At 41.5% G+C, this 19,427-nt stretch overlaps 1 protein-coding gene and 1 long non-coding RNA gene across 5 annotated transcripts in view; one reads left to right on the forward strand and one right to left on the reverse strand.

Moving 5' to 3' along the window:
* VAMP4 (vesicle associated membrane protein 4) overlaps window positions 1-7,753 on the reverse strand; it is a 29,236-nt gene extending 21,483 nt beyond the window's left edge. For 2 of the 4 annotated variants that reach the window (XM_027564812.1, XM_027564809.1), the window contains exons 1-2: window positions 7,580-7,753; window positions 4,700-4,816 (exon numbers count right to left, since the gene is read on the reverse strand). In XM_027564812.1, coding sequence (XP_027420613.1) covers window positions 4,700-4,765 — 66 coding nt within the window. In that variant the 5' untranslated portion in view covers window positions 4,766-4,816; window positions 7,580-7,753. Of the gene's footprint in view, window positions 1-4,699; window positions 4,817-6,828; window positions 7,048-7,269; window positions 7,454-7,579 lie in introns of those variants that run through there. The other 2 variants (XM_027564810.1, XM_027564811.1) reach the window with 2 other exon arrangements.
* A 99-nt stretch (window positions 7,754-7,852) lies between these two features.
* Window positions 7,853-15,554, forward strand: LOC113906533. The gene is made up of 3 exons (XR_003514909.1): window positions 7,853-8,967; window positions 14,741-14,885; window positions 15,327-15,554. It is a non-coding gene; the product is annotated as an uncharacterized LOC113906533 (long non-coding RNA).
* Window positions 15,555-19,427: the final 3,873 nt, after the last annotated feature.

A 19,427-nucleotide genomic window follows, 5' to 3' on the forward strand; every position in this document is an offset into this window, starting at 1 on the left:
CCAATGCAGGAGACAAGGATTCGATCCCTGGTCTGGGAGGATTCCACATGCCCCTGAGCAACTAAGCCCATGTGTCACAATTACTGAACCCACGCTCTAGAGCCCATGAGCCCCAACTACTGAGCCCGCATGCTGCAACTACTGAAGCACGTGTGTTCTAGAGCCTGTGCTCCTCAAAAAGAGGAGTCCCCACTTGCTGCAACTAGAGAAAGTTCACATGCAGCAATGAAGACTCAGCACAGCTAAAAACAAATAGATAAAAGTAAACAAACAAACTTTTTTAAAAAGAGACAGGGAGGCAGAAGTGAAAGAGGTGGGGGACACTGGAAGATGTTACACAGCTGGATTTAAAGATATAGGAAGGGGCATGAGCCACGCAGGGCAGGCAGCCTCTAAAAGCTGGGAAAAAGCAAGAAAACAGCCTCTTTCCTAGTCTCCTGAAGGAACACGGTCCTGTCAGTGCCTGGACTGTAGCCCAGTAAGATCCACTTTGGACTTCTGGTCACTAAAACTACAAGATAATAAGTTTGTGTCACTTTAAATTTGTGGTAATTTGTTACAGCAGCCATAGGAAGCAAATACACCACCCATGTACCTTTTCTGAGAAAATTACCCAAGGAATTACACTGGCTAAGAAGAAAATTCAATCAGAACAAAGATCTTAAGATGGAGACTGATATACTCAGTAAGTCTAATCAAATGTGTGGTCAAACCGAAAGGGAAGATGATAATGTGATTATGAATTATAATGCACAGCTATTGAAAAAGAAAACATGTAATATAAAGAAAAACTTTAAAAGAATCTCTAACTTTTCTAACAAAACCCAAAAGCAGGAAGAGGAGAGTAAAGTGAGGAAATAAGCAAAGTGACATGCTCATCTTGGTGGGGAGAGAAGTGGAGGAAGGGGGAAGAGGCCTAGAATGAAAAGTAGTCCAGAGGGGCCCAGTTCTCAGCATGTTGACAGAAAACACAAATTTAAACATTATTGCTAACATGTCTGGGTTTCCCATGTGGTGCTATTGGTACAGAGCCTGCCAATGCAGGAGAGATGGGTTCAATCCCTGGGATGGGAAGATCCTCTAGAGAAGGAAATGGCAACCCACTCCAGTATTCTTGCCTGGAAAAGTCCATGGACAGAGGAGCCTGGTGGGCTACAGTCCACGGGGTTGCAAAGAGTCGGATACAACTGAAGCAACATAGCACACACACATGTTAACATGTAAAGTTAGTAAAAGAGAAGGAAAAGGGGAGAAAGGGAAGAAATTTTTTAACTATCTAGTGGTCTTGAGCATAGGGGAAAAGTAAGGAAAAATAATCAACTTAGCAAAAGAAGTTAGGGAAACTTGGGAAAACCTAAGATATATAATGAAGGACTTCCCTGGTGGTCCAGTGGTTAAGAATCTGCCTGCTAATGCAGGGGACGCAGGTTCGATCTCTGGTCCAAGTTAGATCCCACACACTGTGGCGCAACTAAGTCCACGCACCTCAAGGAGAAGCCCTTGCTTCTTGAAGAGAAAGCCCATGCGCCACAACAAAGAAACCATGAGTTCAACAAAGACCCAGTACAGCCAAAAAATAAATAAATAAAAATAATATCATGAATATCATTATCTCTATATATTATTATAAATAATACACAATGAGCAAGAAAAATGAAAAGAGGATTGCTCAATATTCATTTAACAAATATGTTTGAGCATCTTCTGTGTACCAGGCACTGTTCTAAGGACCAAGCACCAGCTTAGAACAAGACAGATAAGGTCTGAGCTCTTACAGAAAAACATCTGATGATGATAAAAGTTATGCAGAGAATTAAAACAGTGATGGGATAAAAAGTGACAGGGTGACTAAATGAGATTAGGCTGTCAAGGAAAATCATTCTCAAAAGGTGAAATTTAGGCTGAGATCCAAACAATATTAAAGAGCCAACCAGAGATTAAGGTGAAGCGCATTCACTGCCAGAAGAGGAACCAGCTAGTGCAGAAAATGTCCAAATAAATTAGTTATCACAATAAACATGAACGGTCTGAATGCTCCTGTTAAAAGTAAAAACTATATGTGAAGTTCAAAAAAATTCCAGCCAGTATCTGTTTATAAGAAACTGACCTAAAATAAATGTCAAATAAAGAATGGAAAAAAGAGAGAGATGGAGAAGATATACTAGCAAATTCCAACAGAAAGTAACAGGCTGGGAAAGAAATGTGCAACATACTTTCAGACTAAAGGGTCTGATATCTCTATTAAATAAAGATCTCTGACAAAAAGACACAAGACAGAAAAATCATCAAAGGAGAGAAACAGACAATTCCTAACAGAAAAGAAATGGCCAATGACCACATGAAAAGATGTTCAAAGTTAATATTTAGGAAGATACATTAGTGACTTCTTTTAACAAATATTTCTAGAATTCTATTGTAGCTAATAAGCAACAATCATTACATTCATAACACAGCTTATTTGCCCCCTATACTAAAGATACAGTGTTTATTATAGTTGCCGAATGAGAAACACAATGAAAACCAATGTTTTTACACTTATCCACTGAACAAACACAAGTGCTAAGTATACATTATCACAAAAAGGGTTACGTAATACAACAAGATATCATTTCACACCCACTAGGCAGATAACACAAGTGTTGGTGAGGAGAGAGTGGTGTTGAGGAGAAATGCAGAGAAATTAGAACTCTTACACATTTCTGGGTGGGAATGTAAAAACTGTGCAGCCATTCTGGAAAACAGTTTGGCAGTTCTTCAAAAGGCTGCACACAGAGTTACTATAGTACCAAGTAATTCTACTCCTAGATATTTACCCAAGAGAAATGAAAATATACGTAATGAAATGAAAACAAAACTTGTACGTGAACGTTCATAGCAATAGTATTCTTCATAATGGCCAAAAAATATAAATAAGCCCCAATGTTCATTAACTGATGAATGAATAAAATGTGGGACATTCATATACTGGAATATTATTCAGCAATAAAAAAGAATGAAGAACTGATACATACTGCAACATGGATGAACTTTGATAACATCATGCTAGGAAGCCATTTACAAAAGACAACATAGTGTATGCTCCCATCTGTATAAAACGTCCAGAATAGACAAAGCTATAGATCTATGGTTGCCTAGGGTTGCAGGGATGAGGAGAACAGGGGTTGATTGCTAAAAAGTACAGAGTTTCTTTTTGGAATGATGAAAGTTGACTGTGGTGATGATTACATAATTCTGTACTAAATATTAATTACTAAAATCCACTGAATTGTATACTTTTAATGAGTGAATTGTATGGCATGTGAATTATGTCTCAATAAAGCTATTATCAAAAAAGTATAATAGAAAAGAGGAACAAAAGTTAAAGTTTCATAAAAGTGATTCATAAATTCTTATAACCAGTTATCAAATGTCATGATCTGATAAACATTCAAAAGGAGGACTCTCTTTAAACAGCCAATTTTGTTCAATTCTGGTATCTAATATCCTATTTCTATAGCAAATTGTGGTAGTAGTCAACCAACAATGTAGAAAGGAAGTGCCATTCTTTGTAGTAGAACTGATTGAGACTGCATATCTTATACTGTTGAGTATATACATAAAGTTGATTTTAAAAGTTTACGAGCAATTTGTCTACTGGTGGATTCTACCCTCCTTCAAGCAAAACAAAAACAAAAACTGCAGAAAGAGAATAAAGGGATGACAAATGATTCCTATACTATACTTCAAGATACCTCTATATCATAACATGCTGGACAGAAGCTCTTGGTGTGAAAAAGGAGTGTGTAAAATGAAGTCAAGTAGACTATGAGCTCTACAGAGGAGAAACCATGCCCTCCAGTTTTTAGCATAATGCCCAGCATATAATGGATAGCAATGTTTATCTGTTGCATGAATCAGCAAATAAAGGAATGGCAGGAAGACAGGAAGTGAGGAAGGGCTTCAGGTGGATGAATGAAAAACAACAGCTCTAATTCCTTCCCTCAATAAATCCTTATTGATTACTTATTCTAAAAGAAAGCTATCTACAATATTCATATCAATGTTGTCTTCCAAAATGCTGCATAATTTTTAGATTTTTACAATTCTGCATAGAATATTCCAAAATAAACAAGAAATTGACCATTATATAAAAGCTACTCTGGCTCTGAGGCAACTGCAGGACCAGAATTCTTTATCTGCAATTCCAAAATCTAAGAAGTTTTGAAAACCAAGAGATTTTGTAAGTTTTGGAGTCAAAACTCACTTCAGGGAAAAGCTGACCTGAATTAATGTTTGCTAATTTATTTATATACTTAGAATAACCAGACATTTCACTGAGAAACATTAGTATGTTTGGAGGTGCTGCTCTAGACTCCCTCAAAAGGCTCTTGTAAAATGTGCACTAACTACCTTTGTAAAATCTGAAAAATTCTGAGGAACTCCAACCACATTTGGCTCCAGAGTCCAAAAGAAGATATTGTGTATTTATATGAAATTCCCCTTTAAAGACTAGAAAGAAGCTGGGAACAAAATGTGGTCACTAATAGAAATAGAATTTGGCTGAGTCCCAATCTAAGTAACATATACTTTTTAATGTTTACTGTGAATAAAACATACAGGATTCAAATACAGCCATTAACATTAGATTTTTCTAAAATTATTTACAAAAGAAAACAAATTTTGAATCTTTCCTTTTTAAAGATTAAGATTCTGAACTTACCCTTTCACTTTTCACAGAACCTGTGACATCATCATCATTTAGGTGGCGCTTGAACTTGGGAGGCATCTTTTTTAATGAGGTACTCTTCTACTTCCCAGCAGGATAAATCTTTACCACCTTAAAGAGAAAATAAATTTCATCAGATGTGAAACTTTGGGGTGCAAGCTAAAGTAGTAAAAACAGCACACAAGGCCCGATGTGATGGGGCCCCCTCCACTTCTCTGACTTCAACTGCTCTCTCTCACAGGGTCTCCACACCTCCTCCATGTGAGGACTCAATACACAAAAATAGTTAAAACCCTGAGAAAAATGGAGGTAACTTTTAGAGAACATGTGCAGAAAATCAGTGATAGACAGCATTTTTATAAAATGAAACAGAAGACTCCACAGGAGAGGAGGGAAAAACAGGAGGCTGTCCCCTTGCAAGTAAGACATCAAATGCTTAAAGATTTTAATTTGGAGAGAGAAGACAGAAAACACTTCAAATTCTCTCACTCACTTTTAGTGAGTTGTATCAACAATGATTCCATTTCCTCATCTGTAAAATAGTGATTTCAAGGCTTCTGCATGGAGTTGGGATGGTCATATCAGATTAATACATACATGCAAAAACATTCTGTAAATTATAATGCCCTGTTCCAGTGCATAACACCAGGTGTTCCAAGGAAAGGGATATGTTTGCTAAGTGCTGGGTTAAACAAAGTCAGGTTTTCTGTTTGCTACAGAAGATCTGTTTTTAAAATGCTTATTTGCATTGAGTTTTTTCAGGAACATGCTTGAATATGCAACATATTCAAAATTTTCTTGAGGAAAAGCTGACATATGCAAACAGAAGTTTTCAGTATCTTGGACAAGAAGATGGATGAATAACGAGAATAGTTAAGGTGTACTGAATATTTTACTCTGTGTTAGGCACTGTGCTCAGTAACTTACACACATTTTTTAATTCTTTACAACACTTCTTTGAAGTAAGCACCAAGAAATCAAGAGAAAACTAAGGCTTGGTAAAAGATAAGTAACAGCATTAGTCACTCTACTGATTGAAATAGCAGAAACACAGGCCTAAATTATTAATAACTGTGCATGATCAATTTTAGTATTTATTCAATAAGTTGTCTATCAGGTTACACAATTCTGTTCTATAAAGACCGTTTCCCTGTAACAACCCAGCAGCCCTCTTTCCCTTTGCAAACAACAACCTCTAAGATCTTTAAGCATAATTAGACATCAGTATGGTGGTTAATCATTCACTTAAAAAAGAAAAAAACAAGCCCAGAGTCCAGTTTCATAAACCAGATAAAGTAAAATTTTAAGGTGACTTCCCATCCAAACAAATTGATATAAACTTTTCTTTGATAAGAAATAATTTTCCAAACCAGAAACGTAATCACTTGTAACAAAAACCAAGTACTTGCTACCTAAGTAACAGCTCTAGAGTTCTTCATTCTACAATATTTCTGTCACGTACACCCGGCATCTGACCCATTTTATTCCTCATACTTCGATTTCTGAATAATTCATTCATGCAGAAATGTTACAGAAAGTATGGAGAAACAGATGACAAAAGAAGCAACCAAAGGACTTGAGCTTTTAATTACACCTGCATTTTATTTATATTTTAAACCCTACAAAAGGGCTGCTTCAACATCCAAAAACAAATAGCAGGCAGACTTACATAACATCTTTGTGAAACGTACAGTAAAACTACAAGTTTAACGATGAGCAAACCCAAATTCAGGGCCCATAATCCAAGAATCAGCTTCATGAAAGCAAGAAATCAGCGACTGACAAACATAAAAGCCATCAACAAGGCAGCAGGCAGATTATTAACTGCACTTGATGAACGATAGGGCAAATGATGATATTTGCACCAGACGACTAGTAGAAATAAACCATGCTCAGAAATTAGACTTATATATATTCTCCCTAGATCTCTCCTGCCCAAAATACATATAAATTCAGGTGTTTGTGTCTAGGTATATATGTAAACAACAGAACCTTCAGTGATGTATTTCAACATCACCAATACATTTTTATAATGTCACATCACCATAAGCATCTTATGCCATCATCATACGTTCACAATTTCCTGTATTTTTTGAAGAGGCAGTACGTAATATACTTCTAACCTGTTGTTTAGTAAATGTTGGCTTCTTTTTTGCTTTACGCAAACAACAAGCACACCAAAACGCCTAGTATTTCATTTTAGAAAAAGCTTGAAATCTGTATAGAGGGTTCCCTTTTCCCAGCCTCCGTTCCCTTTCTGATTCCTCAACTCTCATCAGCAATGTTGGTTGGTACAGTTTCACGGAAATGAGTGACTTGGATGGACACAGCCTGAAGATGTTCTTCACAAAAGCTGTCAAAGTGTTAATGATTCACCTTACCCTTCCGGTCATTATAAACGCAACGGGATTGGCGCGCTCTCTCCCCAGTCTTTGAATAAAGAAACAAATCTATCCCTCCAGCAAGCAGCCCCGTTCACCCGCCCCCGCCTCAGTCGCACCAGGTCACGTCCCCCGCCATCTGCTCCTGACTCTAGTCCTTTTTACCCCAAGATACGCACTCACATTCCGGGCTGCCTCCCAACTCTTCTCCAGGCTTCCCTATCCCCGCCGCTGTTGTCCTCCCATCTCCCCAGAGCACCCTACAATTTCTATTCTTCTCCCCCTTAACCGCCCCTCATTGCACACCCAGGTCCTGATCGTTCTTCCTCAGGGTAACCCGCCCCTCCGACCCCAGCCTTTTCCCACTCGGCGACCCCAGGGGCCAGCCCCTCAGCCCGACGCGGACGTTGGGGGCGGCGGGGCACGGACGTCGTCTCCGTTTCCTTCCTCCGCACATCCGCCCCTCCCGTCGGGCCCAGGAGGACGGCCGTACCTGAGCCTCCCTGGGAGCTCCCGGCAACTCTCCCGGGCGGGCGGCGCTGGACGGGCGGGGGAAGGAGTGGGAATCGGAAGAAGAGAGCGGGGAGCGGGAGACAGTGGGCGCGGACCCGGCGTCGGCCGCTTAGCCGCAGCTGCGCCCCCGCTCATCGAGCCGATCGGCCCTCCGCAGCCTGGCTCCAGGCTGAGGGGGCGGGTCCAGGCCGCGGAGATCGTCGAGGGAGTCGATTTCCCCTCAGCTCTCCTCTCGGAGGCCGCCGCGGACGCGAAGCTTAGGCCTGGATGGCCCAGGTGATTTTGTCTGTTCAGGGAGGAAACACAGTCGCGGGTTCCCAGCCGAGGTCGGCCGTTCCGGGGAGGTGGAGGAAGGACTGAGAAACCCAGCGCTGGGCCCTGAAGGCCTGCTCGAGACGGGTTGATGAGGCGTTAATGAGGCGGTGCTTTGTGCGGGGTCCATCCCCCGAGCTAATGCAGATGTGCCGAAAAACCGGGACGGCTCGAAGCCTGAGGACTGGCCTTTTCTGAAGGAAGGAGATCTGTGTGATCCCTTGTTTATAGCTTCAGAGTTAGACGTGTAGATCTTCAGGGTTACTAATCCCGTCTCCCTATTTTAGACTAGCAATCTCTCGTACAAAGATATTTCCTTGAGGTTGCCCAGCTCGGTGGACAGATTTGAGTCTAGGTAGGACTCAGTGTTTTTTCCCCCACTATGTTGTAGAGTTCTAACCAAAAATGCCTGGGTCCAGACACCACGCAGGCACCGGAGCCTTATAGTGGGAAATCTACCTTGCACATCCATTCTCCTGTTCTCTTGACTCTGCCCACTTGCTCTCCCCCCGAGTTAGTGGTTTATTTAAGCCTGTAGTGCCTGGGCATAGTAATCCATAACGGTTCCAATATTGTTTTTGTTTTGTCTTGTTTATTACCCATTCCTCCCAGATATGCCCCAGCTGAATTGTTCTTAATCTTTTTTTTCTATCATTTTTTTATACATGTCATTTTTACCAAATATTTTTAAGTTCTTTGTTGAATAGTGTTTTGATGTAGTGCATATTTAAGCCAAACAAACACTAAGTGAAAGATACCTTGGTTGTCACTGAGCACCAGGGGCTGGGCTCCCTGTGTCATATGTAGAAGTTTCCCATTAGCTATCTATTTTACACATGGTAGTATGTATATGTTAATGCTACTCTCTCAGATCATCCTACCCACTCCTTCCGCTCTGTGAAGAGTTGATTTTGTTTGTTTGTTTGTTTTTTTCCTTCATGTCTGCACAAACCCTTTGAGTCTGCACTAGATTTTAGGATTCCAGCACTGAGACCTGGCTCCGGAGGTGCAACTGAGTCACGTCCTGAGCCAACGTCAATATCTATGTGCACAGAGGTAGTTATACCTGCTCTTGATTTCCCAGACTGCTCTTGATTTCAGTGATTGTATTTTTTGGTTCCAGAATTTCCATTAAAAATAGATTCTGATGCCCTGGAGAAATTCTTTTATGTTTTTGTCATTTGGGGGGAATTTTTTTAGGGGGGTGGCTGTACTGTGCAGCATGTGGGATCTTAGTTCTCCGACCATGGATTGAGCCCATACCCACCTGCATTACAAACATGGAATCTTAACCCCTGGACCACCAGGGAAGTTCCATTTTTGAATACTTGAATCAAAGTCCTTGTCTGTTAATCTAATACGTGAATTACCTGTGGGCCGGTTTATAGTGTGTATTTTTTTCTTGGATTTTGGTACTATGACTCTCATCTCTGCTGGGTAGGTAAAGATGCCAAGCAGAAAACTTGTGAAAAACAGTGATTTTCTCATCCTTACTTCCTATACCAAGTATTACAGCTTTCTAATTCAGCAAAATTTTGAGGGGAAACCATCAGGGTCCCTCAGTTCTTCCTTCCTTCCTTCTTTCTGAAATCCTGGCTCTCCAAGATTTCAGTTTTGTGTCTTCAGTCCTGTGAGATCCCAGAATATAACTGCTTTATTTTCTTTTGCTCCCCGCCTCCCAGTGATGACCTTTGACCCAGGCAAAGCCCAGGTGCTCAGCCTTCTACCTAGAATCAGTAAACACCTCCAGCTGGCCAAGGAAAAAGCTCTCCATTTTGCAGTTCCACTTCTGGAATCTTGGCCCCTCCAGCCTCGATGCTCTAGCAGCTCTTGGATTGTTTTATAGAGATGCTGTTTGTATTTATCTGGCTTTTCCATTTATTCTTAGAGAATTGGTGTGTCTCAGTTTACTCCATCAGACCTGAAAGTGGTTTGGTTATATCCAAACCACTCTTACACTACTATAAAGAGATAAGCTTACTTGCCATGACTACACAAGAAAATGGGAAGGAGGGGTTTCCAAAAGGAAGAATTTCTTATGCCGTCTCACATACAGGCGGGTACTTAGAACTCATTACTTATTATAGACTCTGACTCGGGGAGTGGGTAGGGGGGGTGAAGGGGGGTGAGCCAGAATGAGAAGATTCTGGTTTCTTTAGGCAATGAAGGCACATTCAGTCAGCATTGTTTAATCAGAAATACTTGGGTCAGCGCCCCTTCTGCCACATGTTACAGAGTTAGTAGAAAGACAAGTAGGGTCTCTTTTTACTTTACATTTTTGTCTCTCTATATATACATGTATAGGCTATATCTAAACCTTTTGTGCATAATATATACACATTTATCATTCCTATTTTCCTTTATTAGACTCTGAATGTTTTTATGTTTTTCATTTTTAATCTTTTTTTTCAGCAAAGAAAATATCACATATTCTGCTCACACTCATTTCAAAGCCTGTAACACAATCCATGAAGTTGGTCTCAGAGTCACAGTCACACTTCACTGACATCAGAAATCACAAGGGTCCTTTATCATAGTTCCTTGTTTTAGGTGCTATGTCACAAGTGGCATCTGAGCTGTTATTTAGAAGGAATGAAATTATGCCATCAGAATACCTAGCATAGATACATTTCAAACTTTCTTCAGAGGATGAAAAGTTAAAGTGAAAGAAATCTTTCTGTACCAGTTTTTAAAAAAACATAGTCAAGTTTTCTCTAGGGATCAAGTTGGCCTCTCTTGTTTATTCTTTATGTAATTATAGATTTAAGGCAGTGCCCAAAGGAAAAATTCTCATGACCATGAAGAATCATTCAAAGCCCTCCTATTAAATGAAAGGCACTGTATATACACATATACCAAAAACCTTGGCAATCTTGTGAATAGGGACCGCTTATTATTAATAAAATCATATTTCTAAATGCCTCAGAATAAAATATACAGAATTACAAAGGAAGGAAATTTATAATGTTATAAAATATTTTAAAAGCAAAATTTGTTATATGCAAAGATATATACTTCTTTATGAACTCAAATTTAAAAAAAATCTAGTGTCAGGACTAACATCTACCATTGTTTTGAATTAGTAATGAGCATAAACAGTATTTCAGGATATCTGATTGTAATGTGATATGAAAATCTTAGAGATTTCTATTGGTGACACAGTCACTAGCACTACTGAGCGGTTTTAAGGGGCTCCATTTATAGTTGAAAGTGAAAGTGAAAGTCACTCAGTCGTGTCCAACTGTTTGCAACCCCATGGACTACACAGTCCATGAAATTCTCCAGGCCAGAATACTGGAGTGGGTAGCCTATCCCTTCTCCAGCGGATCTTCCTGACTCAGGAATTAAACCGGGGTCTCCTGCCTTGCAGGCAGATTCTTTACCAACTGAGCTATATAGTGAAGGAATTAATAATTTCTGTTAAAAGATTAAAGTGAAAGTGAAGTCATGTCTGACTGTTTGCAACCCAGTGGACTGTAGCCCAACAGGCTCCTCCGTCCATGGGATTCTCCAGGCAAGAATATTGGAGTGGGTTGCCATTTCCTTCAGGGGATCTTCCCGACCCAGGGATCGAACCCAGGTCTCCTGCATTGCAGGCAGACGCTTTAACCTCTGAGCCACCAGGGAAAATAAAGGTGTAATTTCTTTCCCATCCAAATTCACAGACCCTTGAATTCTATCCATGGGTCATCAAGGGTCCCCCAGTTTGGAACTCATGCTTTAAGTATTTCATCCTCTCCTGCAGAGTGGATGGCACTGGGTACAGAAAAGTTTCTGAGCAAAGAATAAACAACTGTTTCTGCTCTTATACACCCAGGCACAGAACGTTGCCCCTCCTGATTAGAATACTTCTTATTAACATGCTCATAGCTCTGCCTTGCCCAGAGTCCTTGCACCATTCCTGAGAATCCTGGAGTATAGTACTGTTGGGGGCCGGCGTGAGGCACTCCGCCCATGACAAAGGTCATGAGGAAGGAGGCTCAACATACGCAAAGGCGGGATCGAGCCTCAGGAGTCCCCCTGGAAATTCTCGAGCATCTACCCCCATAACCAGAGCCTGCCTACTTTACTACTTTGTGCTCTCCCCTACACCTCTGACTTTACGGGGGGCTGTCCCCCACCACCTCTTTCGGAGAAGGAGTTAACCTAGAGCTCCAATTAATCAAAACTCCTGGGCGTGACAAGAGTGTTTTAACCTACAAACTCCTCTGAAGGTTCTCTAGCCTGTCTGACAGGCTTGTCCGGCCACATGTGATTGCTCACAGCCTCCCAACCATGAGAGGCATGAGATGCTTTAAACCTTCTAAAAACAGGTTCCTTAGAAAAGTTAGAAAACTATTAGTATAATGGGCTGATTAGAAATTGTATTGGTAAAGGGTTTTTCATTTGTTGAGCCAATGTTTGTTGCTAAGACTCCACATCCCCTGCCCTTACACACATTAATGAATATATAGAAGAAATAAGTATTAACCTTTGATATTAATCACGTTAGACCTTAGGCTAAGTAAATTCTTTCCTTAACTAAAACCCACTATACCCTCCCCCTATAGGAATGTAACTTTATTTGGGTGGTGTCTGTTTTAAGAATAATCACCCCTGGAGAAATAAGTGTCCTGGTTGACTGACCGCTGTCACAAGGAGAGGGTCATAAATTGTCAGCAGGCCCCCCTGGCCAGAAGATGATGTAACACCCTTAAGACCTCTGTATACATTTGTATGAAGCACCTGACTTTGATAAAAGTCAGGACTGCTGACCCCATGTGACTTTTGCATAACATCTCAGTGTATAAAAGTAGACCATGGAAAATAAAGAATTGGGATCAGTTTCTCGAAATACTGGTCTCCCCATGTCTCTCTCTCTCTCACTCTGGCTGAGTCTCCATCTGGAGCGCGGAACCCGCCATGCTTACTAATTATGCCTGGGTTTCTAAGATCCGACTGGGGAGGCCTCAGTGTCTCCTCTCCTTCGGGAGAACGGAAGGATGCCTGCGGCCTACGTAAGTGGTGCAAACTTCTTGTCTTGAAGTTTTATTGGTCTCCCGCGTAAACCAAGCTACTCAGCCTCTTTTCTCCACTGAATTTTCCTACTGAGCTATCCTCATTCTATTACTCTTTATATCTTTGATGAATATTTAAATAGTGGCCTAAGCCGTCTCCCCTTTGAATACCCTGGATCAGCTGGGGCTGGTCCCTGGCATAGTACAATGAAAATATCCTTCCCTGAAAATACAGGCTGAGTTCTTATTAAGTATCAGCCCCTATGCCATATACATTATGCACCCAATTATCATGCAACCCCATGAGGCAAATGTTATTACTCCCAGTTTACATAGACTCATTTGTAACTCATTTTTCATTCCGAAAAAGTATATCTGTTGTCTCTGTTGCTAAATTAGGTGCAGTGGTTTAAATACAGACACAGTTGCTGTCTTCAGACTTTATAATACAGCAAGAAAGACGAGCAGAAATAAGTTACATAATCACGTAACGTGATGTAAAAGGACACTTGTTTTGAAAAGAATAAACAAGTGGCTGAGAATGAAGGGGACCTATTTTAAAAGTTAGGGTTGTCAAGAGAGTTAGTTCAGTTCAGTTCAGTCGCTCAGTCGTGTCTGACTCTTTGCGACCCCATGAATCGCAGCACGCCAGGCCTCCCTGTCCATCACCAACTCCCGGAGTTCACCCAGACTCATGGCCATCGAATCAGTGATGCTATTCAGCCATCTCATCCTCTGTTGTCCCCTTCTCCTCCTGCTCCCAATCTCTCCCAGCATCAGAGTCTTTTCTAATGAGTCAACTCTTCGCATGAGGTGGTCAAAGTACTGGAGTTTCAGCTTAAGCATCATTCCTTCCAAAGAAATCCCAGGGCTGATCTCCTTCAGATGGACTGGTTGGATCTCCTTGCAGTCCAAGGGACTCTCAAGAGTCTTCTCCAACACCACAGTTCAAAAGCATCAATTCTTCGGCGCTCAGCCTTCTTCACAGTCCAACTCTCACATCCATACATGACCACAGGAAAAACCATAGCCTTGACTAGATGGACCTTTGTTGGCAGAGTGATGTCTCTGCTTTTCAATATGCTATCTAGGTTGGACATAACTTTCCTTCCAAGGAGTAAGCGTCTTTTAATTTCATGGCTGCAGTCACAATCTGCAAGAGAAACCAGTCATGCGTAAAGCAAGAGAAGAGTATTCCAGGTTGAGAGAATAGCAGGAGCAAAGATTATTAGGCAGGAAAATTTGGCATTTTTAAATTGTGGTAGAAAATGCATGATATAAAATTCATCATCTTAACCATTTTATACTGTATAGTTCTGTAGTGTTAACTACATTTACTTTATTGTGCAACAGATCTCTAGAAATTTTTCATGAAAAACTCAAACTCTGCACCCATTGAACAACTCCCCAGTTTTCCCTCTCTCGAACCCCTGGCAGTGAAAACTCAACTTTGTTTCCATGCATTTTGCTACTTTAGATAAGTCATATAAGTGTAATAATACGATGTCTTATTGTGACTGGCTTATTTCACTTAACACAATATCCTGAAAGTTCATCCATGTTGTAGCACATATCAGAGTTCCTTTTTCTAAAAACACTAATACTTTTTTAAAAAGTATATATAATATACCACATTTTCTTTATCCGTTCATCCATCAGTGGAAGTTTGGGTTTCTCTACCTCTTGGCTACTGTGAATAGTGCAGCTGTGAACATGCGTGTGCAAATATCATTTGGAGATCTTGCTCTCAGTTATTTTAGATAAAAAATCAAAAGTGGGATAGCTGGATCATATGGTAATTCTATCTTTAATTTTTTTTTTTCTTTTTTGAGGAACCTCCATACTGTTTTCCATAGTGGCTGCACCAATTTACATTCCCACCAACAGTGCACAGGGTTCCAAATTCTCCACCTCCTCAGCAATACTTGTGAGGGCCCAGGCTGCCCAGTCCCTGCTGAAGAGGTGCATATTGCACAGGTATGTGAGGTGAAGCTCAAGGTAGCCAGGGATCTAGAAGAGGGCAAGGGTCTGGAGAGACAGGTCAATGTGAGCAGCATTTTAGGGATCAAGGCATATACATAATCCAAAACCCTAATCTACCCAATTGGGATATTCCCTCAGAAGACAGATTTCCAGATGATTGCTGCCTTGGGAGGGAAGGACTGGGCGGACTGGTTAGAGTATCATTCAATCAAGAGACACCTGGGAGCTCTGGTTGCTAGAAAGGCCTGGAACCCGTCAGGCACCAAGTCCAAATGGGGGCTCACTCTCACCAGTTTAAGGCTGCCACCTCATAATGATCTTTAGGGCGTGGGCTTCTTCCTGGAGGCTGTGCAGGTGGTGGGGATGATACTATGCAGGGCCCTGTGGGGCTCCTGGGCAGAAGGCCTTATGTGTCCCCTGTTTTTTGGATTACAGGAAACAGCCTTCATTCAGCCTCCCCGACCTTCCCTGAGTTCCAACGGGCGGATTCAAGCAGTTGTTAATTAGGGAAGGGAGGGGATGAGAGACCACGGACTGTCAAGAACATCCCTGGGGCAAGGTCCTCTTTCCACATCAAGGGATATACACAATGCTGCTACTGCTAAGTCACTTCAGTTGTGTCGGACTCTGTGTGACCCCATGGACCACAGCCTACCAGGCTCCCCCGTCCCTGGGATTCTCCAGGCAAGAGTACTGGAGCGGGGTGCCATTGCCTTCTCCGGATATACACAATATCTTTGAGCTATACTGCAGATACTGAAAACCCCTCCAGGTGGGAGATTAACAATTAATGTTGCTATGCTGTCCACAAGCATGTAGACCCCAGGCCAGTTGGACCTGAAGGTTGATTATGCTCCTACTTAACTCACCACCAACCCATCAGAAGAATGTCCGTGAGCTGACCACGCCCTCTTTGAACAATTACTATAAAATTTCTCACCGTTTTCTCCAAGTTGGGACTCAAGAGTTTTGAGGGCGGTAGTCTGCTGTGGCTCCCTTTGCTTGGCAAAGTAATAAAGCTATCCTTTTCTACTTCACTCATAACCCTGTCTCAGAGATTCAATTCGACACTGGCGTACAGAGAAGCTGAACTTTCAGCCTCTGGGACTGGCCAGATAGAGCACCACAGACCTGGAAGCCCTGGAAGAATCCACACAAGGACTAAAATGGAATGTTGTTCGAATTCTGAGCAAACCACATTCCTGTTCTCAGATGAGTCATGAATAGTCCTCCCTCTCTTTACTCAATTCCCTCTCTTTTACCCTGGCCCACCATAAATGTGGTGTCTCAACCCAAGTTGAGTTGAGAAGTTGATTTCTGAATTAGCTTCCCACCTCTCCATTCTCTGGCCACTGAATAAAGCTGTGCTGTTTCACTCTCACCATAGGTTTTGTTATTGGCTGTTCAAATCTGAATGGAAAGAGAACCTTTCAGGCAGGGTGCTTTGACTGAGCTAGGGGCCAGGTGGAGTTCCATACAACCAACTCAGTGACAGCCAGGAATCTGGAACAAGGCAGGTGTTAGGAGGTGCAGGTCAATGGAGTGGGCTCTTAAGGATGTAAGTCATCTGCCTAATTCCAAACCCTAACCTACACAAATACGCATATTCCCTCTAAAGGTAGAGCTAGAGGAATCTGGTCTTAGCAGGGTGTGGCTGGGCAGGCTAGCCAGAGTATCCTCCAATAGGACACACTGGGAACTATGCTGGAGAAGCCCAGGACTCCATCAGGCAGCACGTCCAAATGAGGACTGAGTGTCACCAGTTTAAATCTGCCACATCAGAGGAGTTTTCAGGTAGTGGGCTCCCTTTACCCTTGAGATTATGCAGGTGGTTGGGAACTGGCCTGAGCTTTATGGGCCTGGAGGGCTCTGGCTGCCTGAGGCCAGGTGAAAGGGTTTGTACTGGGCATGATCATTCAGCAAGATCAGCGTGGCCGGGAACCCGAAACAGAGCAAGTGTTAGGAGTGGCCAGGATATTAATCCTCTTATCAGACATATGACTTGCAAGTCCCCTGTCCCCCCAATAGGTTGCCTTTTCACTCTTGTTTCCTTTGATGCACAGAAGTCTGATGTAGTCCATTTTGTACATATTTGCTTTTGTTGCCTGTGTTTTGGTGTCATATCCAAGAAGTCATTGCCAAATCCAATGTCATGAAATTTTCCTCCTATGTCTTCCTCCAGGAGCTTTGTAGTTTTAGGTCTTAACTCAGAATGGATTAAAGATGCAAATGTTATTTTTGTATATGGTGAGAATAGGGTCTGATTTCATTCTTTTGCATGTGCATATCCAGTTTTCCCAATACCAAGGAGTTTGGTATTTTTGTAGATGATGGAGCAGGCCAGTGTGGCCAAAGTATTAGAGTTTCAGCTTCAGCATCAGTCCTTCCAAAGAATATTCAGGACTGATTTCCTTTAGGATGGACTGGCTAGATCTCCTTGCAGTCCAAGGGACTCTTAAGAGTCTTCTCCAACACCACAGTTCAAGAGCATCAATTCTTTGGCACTCAGCTTTCTTTATAGTCCAATTGTCACATCCATACATGACTACTGGAAAAACCATAGCCTTGACTAGACAGACCTTTGTTGGCAAAGTAATGTCTCTACTTTTTAATATGCTGTCTAGGTTAGTTATAGCTTTTCTTCAAAGGAGCAAGCATCTTTTAATTTCATGGCTGCAGTCACCATCTGCAGAGATTCTGGAGCCCCCCCAAAATAAAGTCTGTCACTGTTTCCACTATATAGGGTCTTTTATACCCTATATAGATAACTAATCATCAAAATGTTTTTGTTCTTCCTAGGAACATCTCTCATATTATCACTTCTTTTCAACTGTAACAAACTTGGTTCTCCATTGGCTTCTTGCAGCTGGACAAGTTCAGTCCAAATGCTTGGAACAGAAGAATTCTATTCTTCTCAAAACCTGACCTTCACTTTAGTTTCTAGCTTTATCTTCTGCTGCTCCCCTTCCACTTTAACCTGCCCAACCACACCCTTCCTCTCATGTTTATGCTCTGTTCTTTTCCTGTTGCTACTGTAGCAAATTAACAAAAACTTGGTAACTTGAACAATACAAATGTATTACCTTATAGTCAGCAGCCTGAAAGTATCGACTAAAATCAAGGTGTCCACAGGGCTGTGCTCCCTCTAAGACTCTAGAAAAGTATCCTTTTCCTTGACCTCTGCAGCTTCTAGAAGCACTTATGTTGACTCATGGTCCTCCTCCCCCATCATCAAAGCTAGCCACACTAAGCCAGTCCTTCTCCTCATGCTACCACCTATCTGGTTCTGCCTCCCTCTTCCACTTCTTCCACTTTTAAAGACTCTTGTGATTACACTGGGCTCATCTGGATAAACTAATCTCTCTATTTTAATGTAAGCTGATTATCTTACCCTTTGCCATGTAACCTACCATATTCACATTTGGGGAATTAGAACATGAACATCTTTGGAGGGACATTATTCTGCCTAACACAAACTCTTTCCCATCCTCTGCCCCCTAAGTTGTCAGAAGTGATTTTAATTATCTATTCCTCATTTTGCAACAATCAATTAATTGAATGTTATTACAAAAATCCTTCTGTTTCAATTAAGTAAGACTAACTGCAAATTACACATTCAGAGGTCTGGATTTATATTTTTAGGGAAAAAAACTCACAATATTGAATGTCTCTATCTAAGCTCAGTTAACATTTTAAATCATACTGGTTTGAAAAGATACATGTACCCCAATGTTCATAGCAACATTATTTATAATTGCCAAGATATGGAAGCAACCTAAGTATCTATTAACAGATGAGTGGATAAAGAAGATGTAGTATACACACACACACAGTGGATGGAATACTACTCAGTCATAAAAAATGGCAGTGAAATATTGCCATTTGAAGCAATGTAGATGGACTTGGAGGGCATTATGCAACTGAAATAAATCAGTGAAAGACAAATGCTATATGGTATAACTTATATGTGAAATCTAAAAGGTACAGCAAACTAAAGACTACAATAAAAAAGTAGATTCAGAGATGTAGAGAACTAGTGGTTACCAGTGGGAAGAGGGAGGAGAGAGGGGCAAAATAGCAGTACAGGATTAAAAGGTACAAACTACTGGGTATAAAATAAGGTACCACGGATTTGCCTGGTAGTCCAATGCTTAAGAATCTTCCTGCTAATGCCGGGGACACAGGTTCAGTTCCTGCTCTGGGATGATGCCACATGCCAAGGGGAACTAAGTCTGTGCACCATGACTATGGAGCTTGTGCCCTAGAGCCTACAAGCTGCAACTACCGAAGCCCACAGGCCTTAGAGCCCATGCTCTGCAACAAGAGAAGCCACCAAAAAAAGAAACTCGTGCATCACAGCTAGAGCGTAGCCCCCACTCCCTGCAACTAGAGAGAGCCCGTGGATATCAATGAATATTCAGTGCAGCCCAAATTAAAAACTAACTAAGTAAATAAGCTACAAGGATATATTGTACAATATAGCCAATCTGTATGCAGGTCAGGAAGCAACAGTTAGAACTGGACATGGAACAACAG

The sequence above is a fragment of the Bos indicus x Bos taurus genome, chromosome 16 (genome assembly GCF_003369695.1).
Source record: "Bos indicus x Bos taurus breed Angus x Brahman F1 hybrid chromosome 16, Bos_hybrid_MaternalHap_v2.0, whole genome shotgun sequence".
In the NCBI taxonomy this organism is placed as follows: Eukaryota; Metazoa; Chordata; class Mammalia; order Artiodactyla; family Bovidae; genus Bos; species Bos indicus x Bos taurus.